The 14,173-nt window shown below is 34.1% G+C and overlaps 3 protein-coding genes and 1 pseudogene across 3 annotated transcripts; all 4 read left to right on the forward strand.

Annotated features, from left to right (window-relative positions):
* The first annotated feature begins 1,340 nt into the window (after positions 1-1,340).
* On the forward strand, positions 1,341-2,837 carry LOC104784982 (endochitinase At2g43610). Its single transcript, XM_010510096.2, has 2 exons — positions 1,341-1,850; positions 2,198-2,837. The coding sequence occupies exons 1-2, from the start codon at positions 1,406-1,408 to the stop codon at positions 2,590-2,592; spliced, it is 840 nt and encodes a 279-aa protein (XP_010508398.1). The 5' UTR covers positions 1,341-1,405; the 3' UTR covers positions 2,593-2,837.
* Positions 2,838-3,558: 721 nt separating this feature from the next.
* LOC104784983 (inactive endochitinase At2g43600-like) lies at positions 3,559-4,515 on the forward strand (annotated as a pseudogene).
* Positions 4,516-9,106: 4,591 nt separating this feature from the next.
* LOC104784984 (endochitinase At2g43590) lies at positions 9,107-10,479 on the forward strand. The gene is made up of 2 exons (XM_010510097.3): positions 9,107-9,539; positions 9,859-10,479. Exons 1-2 carry the CDS (start codon positions 9,143-9,145, stop codon positions 10,260-10,262), a joined length of 801 nt encoding a protein of 266 aa, XP_010508399.2. The 5' UTR covers positions 9,107-9,142; the 3' UTR covers positions 10,263-10,479.
* A 1,851-nt stretch (positions 10,480-12,330) lies between these two features.
* Positions 12,331-13,793, forward strand: LOC104784985 (endochitinase At2g43580). The gene is made up of 2 exons (XM_010510098.3): positions 12,331-12,911; positions 13,250-13,793. Exons 1-2 carry the CDS (start codon positions 12,518-12,520, stop codon positions 13,651-13,653), a joined length of 798 nt encoding a protein of 265 aa, XP_010508400.1. The 5' UTR covers positions 12,331-12,517; the 3' UTR covers positions 13,654-13,793.
* The last annotated feature ends 380 nt before the right edge of the window (positions 13,794-14,173 follow it).

A 14,173-nucleotide genomic window follows, 5' to 3' on the forward strand; every position in this document is an offset into this window, starting at 1 on the left:
TACGCCTCCGAGAGGCAGATAGACTATAATAGTAATATAATATATATAAAAAGTCTACACCTGCATATTATATAATAGGGATTCATGTACCTTAATTTCGAATCAATTGTATATGACATATGTTTTAGGAAAAGAAAAAGAAAAAAAATCGTATCACATACCTTTGATTTTATACGTGGACCGTAAGTAAGTAATTTGTATGAATATATGCGCCAATTTTTGCAAAATTGTTCAAACCAAAAACAAATTTATTCAAGTTGAACTCAACGATCGCCGCGCTAATTAGTGTTCCAAATCATGGAGAAACCTATCAGATAGTATATTATATGGATAGTTCTATGTTTTCTAATTTGATATCCCAGTAGTAGAGAGTGGTTTTCGATTAGTTTATAAATGTATGGCCAAATTAAGTTGACCAACACATCTATGACCTATCTAAAGTTTTACCTGTATCGCATCTCTTGGATTTACTCGTCGATGAAAAAGTCTTACACAAGAAACTGGTTAACAGGTTTGAAACTATTGAAAATTTAGATAAAGCTTACACGATATGCTTATAATATTACATGGTCAAGTTTGAATACGAAGACTTGATGAGATTCTACAGTCTTCAAACAAAGCAACATATAGTATAATGTGATATATACATCGTTAAGCAACCAATTATATTTACTTTCATGTCAATTACATACGATTTACAATTTCTAGTTTTCTTCATCTGAAATATCCGATACTAAAATAGAACTCGGAGATGAGTGTTTTCGTTAACGAGTATGGAACGACAATGAATCGAGCTAATAGTTGTATACGCATTTACATATTTTCATTGTTCTTTTTTTTTTTTTGGTGATCCAAAAAGTTTAGTACCAGAACCCTTACATCTCTTCGATTTTGGAATCAGAATGGTTTACTTAGATTTTGTTTTTAAAATAAGTTTCACAAAAAAAGCGGGGTCAAATTTCTTTGGGAAAACTTTGTATCTACGCCACAAAATTACTTAAGGTTTGGTTATTTTCATTGTTCTTTGTTTGACATATATCAATATATAATATATACTTCAAATATTTTAAAATTTTAATAGGTCTTAGCGAAAATTGAACCGACCCAATCCTGACTTGCTAATTTATAAAAAGAAAGATTATCCTCAAAACAATTTTTTTATATTCGTGTCCGTCTCTTATTCTAATTCAGCTAAACGTTACGACCAAGTCCAAATTCAAATCATCATAGTATTATCACAACTACAAGAAATGGAATGGGTCACGACTTATTCATTAAACAAATTTATAATTGACCAAAGATAAATTAATGTTACCAATTACACTATAAATACGTCCACATATCATCCTCGTTTCTTCACACAACTCTCCCTCCAAAACATTCCATCAAAAGAAAGAAAGAAAAAATGGCGACACAAAATGCAATTCCGAAAAATGCTCTCATCATTCTCGTCTTCACTCTAACCATCATGACAGAAACGGCGTTCTCACAAAACTGCGGTAAAACCGGATGTAAAGGCAATATGTGCTGCAGCAGGTGGGGATATTGTGGTACCACAAAAGCCTACTGTGGCACTGGGTGCAAGAGTGGACCTTGTAACTCTAAACCTACACCTACTCCCAGTGGTACCGGCGGTCTAAACGCTGGTCCTCGTGGTACCATAGCGAGCGTTGTCACACCAGCGTTCTTCAACAGCATCATGAGTAAAGTCGGACGCGGTTGCCCGGCCAAAGGGTTCTACACTCGCCAGGCTTTCATTGCCGCCGCTCAATCGTTCCCAGCCTACAAAGGAACTGTTGCTAAGCGTGAGATTGCCGCCATGTTGGCTCAGTTCTCTCACGAATCTGGAAGTAAGTTCACCGTTTACTACATTTTCTCTTTCTTTTTTTAACTTTTTAAAAGTTATATTTCAGAAAATGTTTTAAAATAATTTTAAATTAACTATTAGAATTTTTAAAAATATTATAAACAAAAACACATAAATTTATGTAAACGTCTCTGATTTATCCCTTTGCATGAATAAACTTAATGTTGTTAATTGAAGAAAATTATAATGACGGAAAAAATTTCCTCATCAGATAGAAGGATATGCTATCTTTAGTATGATGTTATTCTATAAAACGTTAAATTTTGATTTGATCGTCTATTTGGATTTATTCTAATATTTGTTTGAAATAAATTTTGGGTTATTGTAAAGGTTTTTGTTACAAAGAAGAAATAGCCAGAGGAAGGTACTGCTCACCAAGCACAACATATCCTTGTCAACCCGGCAAGAACTACTATGGTCGCGGTCCGATCCAAATCACATGGAACTACAACTATGGTGCAGCCGGAAAGTTCCTCGGACTTCCTCTCTTGAAGGACCCAGATATGGTGGCTCGTAGTCCAACAGTGGCTTTCAAGTGTGCCATGTGGTTTTGGAACAAGAATGTGCGTCCGGTTATTGGCCAAGGATTTGGTGCAACCACAAGGAGGATCAACGGTGGTGAATGTAACGGTGGGCGTCCAGCCGCGGTGCAGAGCAGGGTTAACCATTACTTGGACTTCTGCAAGAAGCTTGGGGTCACTCCTGGAACCAATCTCAAATGTTGAAGACACTACTTGTTTATGTGGTTTTATTTTTATAAATGTCGTGTGGATTAATAATGTCGTGTGGATTAATAAAGGGAAGTCGAAAATACTAGAATAGATAAAATAATAAGAGATTAGGAGGCATATTGTGTGGTTGATGTCTCTTAAGGTAATTGATACTGTGTGTTGTTTGTATCCCCTGTCATAAGTGATAAAAATTGGAATTGTTATCCAATAAACATATATATGGTTTCCCTGTTTTCACACTCGAAAAATAGCATATAAGCAACGAAAAGTGCTTTTCTTGTATCATCAGATCTTTTCTTATTAAAGTTTTATAGAGAAAAAATAGGTATTAGCCGAACCAACTTAACTGTGATGACTGATGACAACAACAACAAAGAAAAAAGAAAAAAAAAATGAAGAAGAAGAAGAGAATTACCGTTAGACTACATATGATCCGGTCATTGTTAACGGAACCAACGAGACTTGTGGTCACTTGGTGATCTGAATCTTTTTTTTTTTTTTTTTTTTATGTAATGATTCTTTCATATTCCAAATGTTGATAAGTTGATATAATTTGCTCCATTTTCTGTTCTAAGCTGAAAGTCATAGGGATGGAACACTGATAACAAAGCAACAGATTGTCACATAAAAGATTAATTTATTCTAGTTTTAGTTTCTTATAAGTCCAGGGTTAGTAGTTGACTTGTGAATTTTATAGTGTTCAGATAGTAGATCTAGTGAATTTAGTATATGTATGTAGTCTTCACCATTTTTCTCGCAAAAGCTTAATATTTATACTACATAGAATATATGACTTCTGAATTTTTGAAAATAAAATGGTTTTATTAGTCATAAAGAATATCATACTCATAGTGTAGTTGACCATACGTACAAACCGAGTGATTATGAACTACGAATACGTCCACAAACCATCCCATTCCCACCAAATCTTGATTTCCAAACATCTTTTGCTATAACATGATGACCATCCGAAACGCGATTCTAAAAAACGCTCTCATTATTTCCCTCTTCATTCTAGCAATTTTGCCCGAGACAGTACTGTTCTCGCAAAACTGCATGGATACTAGTTGCCCTGGCCTTAAGGAGTGTTGCAGCAGATGGGGTTTCTGTGGCACCGGTGATGACTACTACGGTTTTTTTGTTTTGTTTCAGTGGCCCTTGCAATATCAAGGGAAAATACTACGGATATGACTACAACGTCGATGCATGCGGGTCCACGTGGTAAAATAGTTAAATAGAGACCGTTATCACATCAGCGTTGTTCGATAACATCATGAGAAAAGTCGAAAGCAACTGCTCGTTAAAAAGATTCTACACTTATCACTGCTTTCATCACTGCTTTCAAATTGTTTGGAGCTTACAAAGGAAAGGTGGCTAAACGTGAGATCGCTGCCATATTGGCTCATTTCTCATATGGATCTAAAAGTAAGTTTGATATTTGCATGTAAAAGAATCAATATTATGGTACTGCAATTTTTTTTGGAAGCTTTAAGCTGATAGATTTCTTTTTACGTAAAGGTTTTTGTTACAAAGAAGAAACATCTAACGAGAGATATTGTTCAAAGAGAAAAGAAGTACCCTTGTGAACCGGGTAAAAACTACTATGGTCGCGGTTTGCTACAATCAATCACATTGAACGAGTATTATGGTGCTGCCGGCAAGCACCTCGACCTACCGCTATTGAAGGATCCAGATCTGGTGGCTCGTAGTCCGGAAGTTGCTTTCAAATTCGCAATGTGGTTTTGGAATAGAAACGTGCGTCCGGCCTTGTACTTAGGATTTGAATAAATCACAAAGAGAGTCAATGGCCGTGAATGTGGTAATTGGCGTCGTGATGATACGAATAAAAATGTTAGGCAATACATAGAGTTCTGCGAGATGCTTGGGGTCACTCCTGATCAAGGTCTCGATTGCTAAAGTCATTTAATGTCATGACACTATGTTTATATTAATGCTGGACTTTATTCAAAAAAAAAAAAAAAATTAATGCTGGACTGCATGTATAATAAATTTGTTAAAAACCCAAATCCAATCCAAAATCGTACAAGTTTTTGATTAATTACTACTTACACAGTAATTAGTCTCGGTGTGAGCTTATATTTTAAAGATTTATAGTTGGTAACTTCTTTACAAAATACTCAAGAAGCCTTGGGTTGATGAAGTCATTAATTAGACTCAGTAGATGCTATATGCAAAATAATATTGGGACATGACTTTGGACTATACGACGATGCATGTTACTACACTGCAGCCCATAACAATTCCATGTCTTTTTCTTTTTTCTTTCTCTTTTTTTTCTTTTTTTGACATCATGCCTTTTTATTTTATATAAGTTTTTGTATCTTTAGGCCTAAAATCTAACAGTATATGCACGGGCACGGCAGTGTCAATTCCAACATTTTCACATATATAATAAATTATTGATTAATTGTTTAATTAAGATGAACACCGAACCAAAACGCTTAACGCTACTTTCCTTACATAAATCAATCACCATTTATCCCAATGGCGAAAAGTAGTGTTATATATATGCATTCAACAGTGGACCCAACGGCTCACAAGGTACCAAGATTTGTAGCGACAAATGCGACTTCTCTTCTTAGGCCGGCTTTAAGAATCTTTACAAATCATCATCTTACTAACAGTTTTACACTTACTGAGAAGGATAAGAAAATAAGTTGTAATTTTTTTAAATTACTTTTGTATTAAATTTGAGAAGAATCCGACAAACTAATTTTGGTAAGTTAGTTTACCATCGTACGTAGTATGCAACTCTTTTAGAATTGGCATTCTTTTTTTTTTTGGTCAAAGGATTGGCATCTTAAAATGCCCATGATGAAACAACTAAGTGGAGCCTATAACTTCATATTTTTGTCATTTGGTAACGTATGGTCATTTTTGTTAACAAATATCTCAAATACGTTGCGAGCAGCCCTAAACATTGTCAACTTTGGCGTATAAAAACTAGATCTAAAATTTTCTCTGGCTTTAATTTTTTTTTTCACCAGTATACTTCCAAGTTTAGCTGGAAACTAGACAGCTACACAAATTCTGTTAATAAAACGGCGCCAAACCATCCTCTTGCTTGATGAATATAATAAAGTTTCGCAATCTCTTCAGAATAGTGTTAACAAGTTGATCCGTTTGAATAGTGATAACAAGTTGATACGTTAATTATTAGTTTGTTAATATGACGTGTGTTGTTAGCCATTCACATATGGATGGAGGCATAGTTAGAGACTGTGTAGAGAGCATGAGACCACATACACATGGCTGGGTTCCATTAATCATGCTTCGGTTACAAACTTACAATTGACTAGTCTTGGCTTATATATTTTTTTTATTTAAAAGTAGAAGATATTCGTTTATTAATTGGTTCAAGCCTTCAGGGAGCCAGTGAGAGGCAATATCCGAGACTTATTAGGGTAAAGAGGTGCAGCCGGTTTGTAGCCTTCTACTAAGGAGCGGGTGAGGCAATATCTAGACCTCTACTAATTTCATGCCGCTGTTTTTTAATCCGATCAATGGTAACTAATTACTTATTTTGAAAAAAAAAAAAGATGATCTGCACTCCTATTACTTTCACAATTTCCTCATAACAATACAAATTTCGATCACACAAGATATATGATTTGATTGGTGGTAAATATATATATATATATATATATATATATATCATGTTGATTCAATTATATATTGTCGGTTCTATCGTGAGATTTGGTTCAAGAATGTTAGGAATCATGCACACATGACACATCGTAGGTCAAAATACAATAAGTAACATAAGTCATTTCGCCATAATTGATGTTGGTCATTTGGTTTAATGGCGTAACGATACCATATGCAATAATTAATGGGTCAACACTCCACAATCGACGTGTGATTAACGGCTTGTACCATGATTCCAAAATGCGAGTCCTCATCATCGCATTTTATCTTAAGACTTTATGGAGGTGTGTAGGGATCAACTATTCTGAAAATTTTCTTTATCCTCTAAACTATATATATTAATGGATGGTTAACAGAATAACAGAGTTCTTGAACCGCATTTGGTCTGAAAGATTAGTGATTTGTAATTTCGATATCTTAAGAGAGTCTGATCCGGCCTATTATTCAAAAATAAGTCATAGTATTCATTAATTATTTGAGATTTGGATTATATACCTGTTGCCTGTTGGGGTATTTTAATGATATAATTTTATTACTTTGTGAAATTGTATGAGTAAGCAATCTATGAATTAATTCATTCATTCGCATATTAAAAAAAATCGCTGCAAGTGGTCGACGAATTCCCGAAGATAATTGACTTTTCTATTCACAGGTACCGTTGAAATGACTATCCTAGCTAGAACGCAAATAATTGAAGAGATTATAAACTATTGTCGGTAACGTATATAAATTTGTTGAAAAAAAATAAAATTATCGTACAATATAGACTAGAAGAATCAGTCAGTATGAATGTCTACTCTATGAAACTAAAACATCATTTTATAATACGATACACTTACGTAAAACTCTATTTTAAGATAAAAGTATATATGCGTCCTGTGCGTCCCAAATAAACTTGAAAGAATGAGTTAGTAATACACCCAACGAATACGTATAGTTTATTTAACTGAGCAAAGAATCCTTTATGAAAAATAGGAATTATAAACTATATTCGTTACTATTCAACAACATACATGTTATAGCTATATATACTCTGCGATTTTTTTTTGTCGTCCTTAATTATTCTCTGCGAAACTGAATTTTAATTTTGCTAACAAATAAATTTTGGTCCAGATTGATGATATGAATTGAGATTTTGAGTAGTGGGATTATTTCATTAAAAAAAACTAATTCATAAGATCTAATTGGATGTGTAATGTAAATCCAACTGTACATTATATTCTAACGTTGTAGCCCACAAGTATGATGAATCCATTGAATTTTAAATGTTTGGCGGGCAAACACCGATTTAACAAAAAAAAAAAAAATTAATAAGAATTTGAAGATTTTCATAAGAGAAAATGAATTTTCAAAAAAGAGAACGAGTCATTGAGTTTGTTATTGAATTATACAATCCCTAAAAGTGCGGATAAATGATTATGATTATGACTAGGAATGCTTTGAATTTTATATGTTCGGCGGGCAAACACCGATAGAAAAAATATATATGAACTTTTAGTTTTCTCTTTTAAAGAACTTACAAGTTTTTTTATGAAAGAGAATGAGTTTGTTGATGAATCATACGATCCTGGAAGTCCGGGCTAGTGATCGAGCCGGAAACAACATCCGGTACAGTTGTCACTCCCACCAGAAAAATTGAAACTAATTTGCTGTCGACTTTTCAACGTTACTTGCATGATTGTGCATTTTGATATCTTTTATCGGCAAGTTTTAGCCTTATATTAAAGTATAATCTAGTAATTTCAGTAATTAATATGATACTCTTGTTAATGCATGTCCTTCTCTTATCAGCAATCGTTTTGGGTTTAGATGATGGACATCGATGGTTTTAGAATGTTTATATCATATATATATATATATATAACTATTCTTTTTGTTAAAGATAACTTATTACCTTGACTTTAATTTGATTAATGACATGATTATCCCGGAAAATAATGTGAAATAGAAACTGAGAATCACTCTTTTGTCAACTCAAATCTGATATTCATACGTTTGAATTTGAATAGCCGCCGAGTAATGGACCCAACCGAAGGCTCGCATAGTCACATAGTACAAAGATTTATAGTGACTTTGCGACTGCTCAACTTGTTTTCTTCTTCTTTTTTTCTTAGTTCTTATCAACATGACTAGATACGGCTGGCTTTAGGTAGCTCTAGATGAACCAGCCGATGATCGAGTATAGTTTTATCAAATGCATTTGATATGTTTAACTCTAGTACGATAAATGTCACAAAAAAAAAAGAGACTATAACCCGAGGATTGTCTTCAAATAGTATATTTCATATATTTATTTTTGTAATTAACAAATATGTCTTTCATATCTTATTTTTTATTTCTTACTGTAGGCTCTTAACATTTTCCCAAATTATAAGCAACTCCATGGACTTCCATTTTATATGCATAATTTTTTTGTCTGTTGTGAAATGTAGAACTGTCAATTTACTCCATAAATATGTGTCTCAGATTGGATTCGCAGCCCTAATCTCTTTAAAAAATTTACGTATAAGAAAGTATACTTTAACGTCCACTCATATAGTTTGTACATAAATACATGTATACTAAATAGATTAATAACGAAAACAAACCCCTTTTGTTTGTTCAATCATTGGGAAATTATATAATTTGTTCAAAAATCAGGAAAGAGAAGTGAGATATATTAACAAATAATTGTTCCATTTTTTTATTTTTTTTTTAAAGGAATTCTTAGACCAAGTCCACATTATTTATCTTGGGCAATAACAAGACCAAAAAGTCAAATTCGTTTCAAAATACACAAATACAGAAAAGGGCAAATGACCAAACTACCCAACATCTACCCCTATATATACCTGACCACAGTTCCCTTCTCATCCACAAACAAATAACACAAAACATGGCTTTCACAAAAATCTCCTTAGTCCTTCTTTTATGCCTCTTAGGTTTCTATTCTGAAATTGTTAAGTCGCAAAATTGCGGTTGTGCTTCAAACCTTTGCTGCAGTCAGTTCGGTTACTGTGGTACCGACGATGCATATTGCGGTGCTGGATGCCGATCAGGTCCTTGTAGAGGTAGTGGAACCTCGGCCGGCGGTGGTGGATCCGTAGGTAGCATAGTGACACAAGGTTTCTTTAACAACATTATCAATCAAGCTGGTGGTGGTTGCGCCGGGAAAAGATTCTACACCCGTGACTCTTTCGTTAACGCCGCTAATACTTTCCCCAACTTTGCTAATTCCGTTACTAGACGTGAAATTGCTACCATGTTTGCCCATTTCACTCACGAGACCGGACGTAAGATCTCTTTCTTCCTTCTCTTACTTTTTTTTTAGTATATTAAAATTAATTGATTTTTTTTTTTTTTTGTCTGTGTTCTCTAGTGATGGCCGATTCTAACTTTTAGTAAACTAAAAATATCATTGGATATTTCTAAAAATTTGCGTATTAAACAAGGTCATATTATAACAACAAAAAAAACATTATTGATCTACGACATATAAGATGAGACCTTCGATATAGTTAAAACTGAACATTATCCTTGATCACAACTAATTTAGATCATCCTAAAGGCTAAAGCACTCTTCTGTTTCATGTGATTCTCTATATGTATTAGATTTTTGCTACATAGAAGAAATAAACGGAGCATCGCGTGACTACTGCGACGAGAACAACAGGCAGTACCCCTGTGCACCCGGAAAAGGCTACTTTGGTCGTGGTCCGATCCAACTATCATGGAACTACAACTACGGAGCATGTGGTCAGAGTCTTAGTCTCGACCTTCTTCGCCAACCTGAGCTTGTTGGTAGCAACCCAACTGTAGCTTTCAGGACGGGTTTGTGGTTTTGGATGAACAGCGTAAGGCCGGTTCTGAACCAAGGATTTGGAGCTACCATTAGAGCCATCAACGGAATGGAATGTAACGGTGGGAACTCAGGTGCAGTCAATGCAAGGATCAGATACTACAGAGACTATTGTGGACAGCTTGGTGTGGACCCTGGTCCTAACCTAAGTTGCTGAAAAGCTCTCTGAACCCATACACGCACACACGTAACGTGGCACGCGATAAGATGAAAGAATAAGTGAGATAATAAAGTTAAATTTCAAACGTATGTACTTTATGTTGGGTCTCAGTGTTCCCTGCGTCACAAGCAAAAAAATGGTTGTAATAAACTTGTGAAAGTGTTATCTTTTCTTTTCTGGCTTTTTATGAAAGTGAAATTTAAGATTGATTTTAGATGTCTGACTTGGACATTTACAGAATCTGCTTTTGGGATATATAATATTCGCACGAATTTGGTGTTGTGATATTTATATTCTTGTTTTATATTCTTGTCAAAACAAAAAAAGATTCCTGTTGAAACTAATCATTAACGTTAGTAGTTTAATTAATAGTTCAATAGTCCACTTGTCAAAGTTTTTAATGGGTTAAACTTGCATGCAGCCTATAGTAATTAAAGAGACTAACGGTAAAAGATATATGCATCCTAGCGGACCCTTGGTAAATTTGCCACCGATTTTGTTGGAGAAAAGGTAATTAAGTACAAACGTAGAAAAGTTCCCCCCAAAAAGGTTACAAATGTAGAAAAAAAGATGGTGTACTCTTGTTACGGTCACAATTTCCTCACATGATAATACAAATATAAAACATAAAAAAATTGGTAATTTTTATTGGTCATAATGTTTAATATGATTAATAGGAGGGATATGAGTAACAAATAGATGAGTTGTATTTTTTGGAGGGATTATTGTTTTATTTTCTAAAAAAAATAAAAATATTCACATATATATTCTCTAAAAGCACTACAAATTCTAAAAATAAAAATATTAATTAATTCTTAGCATGCAAGAATCCCTCCAAAATATTTCATGAATTTACACTATTAGTCAAAAAGTAAAAAATTTAAACTTATATTCGGGAGGTAATTTTATCCAAACTAAATTCATATAGTAAAATTGCGTAAGATAATTAAAAAGTATAATAATTACATACTAACAAAGAAAAATCTTATGTATATAATATGAATGATTGACGATGCAACTACTCTATTTATTGCATTTAATTCAACGTTGAAAAGTCAAAATTATGGCAAACCTATTGGCTAAAAACTACTCCCTCTCTCTGTCTCACAAAGATTGAAGTTTTAGAGAATTTTTTTTGTCCCAACAAGATTGATGTTTTGAATATTTTTAATAAATTTTTGTTTTAATGATTACTGATGCTGTAGAGTGTATGGAGTGTAAAAGTGGGAAGGTGGGAAAGTGAAAAAGTATTAGAAAAATAAATCATATATTCTCTCTGTCTTAATATGTGTGTAAAATCTTAAACTTCAATCTTTGTGAGACAGAGAGAGTACAAAGATGTATCATAGATACTATATGCTACGACTTCTCTTAAGAGGCGGCTTATAGAAAATGCTCGAGCGTGGAGGGGCAACTGATTGGGGACTCGGTTTGTACTTTTGTAATTAATGAAGGAACACTCCAATATCTTTTTGATCGTTTAGTAATGAGTAGTCAATTTTAATAAATTTTTCAGGTTGGATGTTCCCAGCCGTCGTGAAGGGTGGCTATATATTTTTTGTCTCATAAAACAACCAAGAGTAATCTACAAAAAGAAAAATTAAAAAAAAAAGAATAGCCTAGAGGATTTGTACATGTAATGAGAAGTGATCGACTCTTTAAAATTCATTACTATTGGTTTCTTAATTAGGTTTTCTGGATTTTTTTTTTCGTTTTAGAGAAACCTTACTTTTTAGTTGAATAGAAACTTATTTATATGGTTTTTATTTTGGTTGGTTTATTTATTTTTAGCCAAACTAATGTGTTCCTTCACAATTAAACGGATACCATCACGGACAAATGGGAACTCTAGACAGAAAGTAATGTACAAACGTCTTTTGTTCAATTCCAACCCAAAAAAAACGTCTATTGTTCTGATAATTAGCGCATATTACCATATATTATCTTCTTCTAATCAGACATGCAATTTTTTATGAATGTGTAACCATTTAATAGATCCTATATATGTAAATACCAATTATTTTCCAACTATAAAGTCCAATCTGCAAAATAATTTTTTGGATTTGAAAATAAAATTCAATTGCCATACACATCTTCGGCAGACTTAATAGTCAAACCATTGTTAAATAATTGAAAGAAATAAAATCACAATTGTTAGCCCATCCTAATGAAATGACCAATCTACCCAATATATCTCATTGTATAAAACCTCAAACTCTTCCTTCTCTCCAAACAACAAGAACACCCCAACAATGGCTCTCACAAAAATCAACTTAATACTTCTCCTCTCCCTCTTAGCTTTCTACTCTGAAACCGTCAAATCTCAAAACTGCAATTGCGCCCCAAACCTATGTTGCAGTCAGTTCGGTTATTGCGGCACCACTGCTGATCATTGTGGTCCAACATGCCGATCAGGTCCTTGTAGAGGCGGTGGATCCCCAACCAGTGCAGATTTGATTGGTAGTATTGTGACACAAAGTTTCTTTAACAACATTATCAACCAAGCCGGTAATAACTGCGCCGGAAAAAGATTTTACACCCGTGACTCTTTCATTAACGCCACCAATACTTTCCCCAACTTTGCTAATACCGTTACTAGGCGTGAAATTGCTACCATGTTTGCTCATTTCACTTACGAGACCGGACGTAAGAACTCTAATTTCTCGATTTTTTTTTTCATTACACCAAGCATATTCTAGGGTTCATCTATTTAGGCCAAGATATATATACACATTAGTAGATTGTAACATATAAAAAATGAGTACTATATTCAAAAAACCTTTAAAAAGCAACATCTGTTTATTGACGTTTGTATCTACATTAGCGTCTGAAATTTACAAATAATTACTAACTTTTATTAACATACAAATGTTTGGATAATTATTATCTAGGACTTACGAGATTTAATCCTCAAACCGTCGATCGATATTATTATCTCATTTGACTTTATCCTAAAACAACGATGCATCTATATGTACGTGTAGACTTCTGCTACATAGAAGAGATTGGCGGAGCGTCACGTACCATGTGCGACCAGAGCAACAGACAATATCCATGTGTACCGGGCAAGAGCTACCATGGTCGTGGTCCGTTCCAACTATCATGGAACTTCAACTACGGACCATGCGGCCAATTTCTCGGCCTCGACCTCCTACGCCAGCCCGAGCTGGTGAGCAGTAACCCAATTGTGGCTTTCAGGGCGGCTCTGTGGTTTTGGATGAAGAGCGTGAGGCCTGTGTTGAACCAGGGATTTGGAGCCACCGTAAGAGCCGTCAGTGGTTTGGAATGTGACGGAAGGAACGTACGTGGGGTGAATGCAAGGATTGAGTACTATAGGGACTACTGTGGACAGCTTGGTGTGGACCCTGGCTCCAACATCACTTGCTAAAACGCTCTTATCTTGTAGACATACACGTGACGTGTTAAAGTGAAATAAGAAGTGATGTTAAACTAAAGTTGTTATTGTAGTAATATTGTGAAATTATATCACGTTATTCAAAATAAAAAAGACAACTTATACAAAGAAAATGTTTGATTCTTCACATGTATACCGATGCGATTAAGACTAACCGATTTTGTCTAAAATCGTTGTAACCACTATGTTAGCTCTGTTTTGCTCTGTTCCTATATAAGACCAATCTCTTGATTAGTTAAGTGATGATGATATATACGCTCTGAGAAGATTATTGTGAATCGTTGGTGTAGATCTGACCCAGATGTAAGGATTCCCAAGACCTTGAATATAGTAATTTATCTATCAGAGATACAATTCATTCGAATCTTACTATATGTGAAATGAAAATTTTGATGTTTATGTTGATATTTCCTTACGTAACGAATGGGCTAGAACAAAAAGTCTACATAAGTTGACGTTGACTTGGAAATAACTAGACACTTGTCTCCCACAA

The sequence above is a fragment of the Camelina sativa genome, chromosome 5, assembly GCF_030686135.1.
Source record: "Camelina sativa cultivar CO46 ecotype springtype chromosome 5, ASM3068613v1".
Classification (NCBI taxonomy): Eukaryota; Viridiplantae; Streptophyta; class Magnoliopsida; order Brassicales; family Brassicaceae; genus Camelina; species Camelina sativa.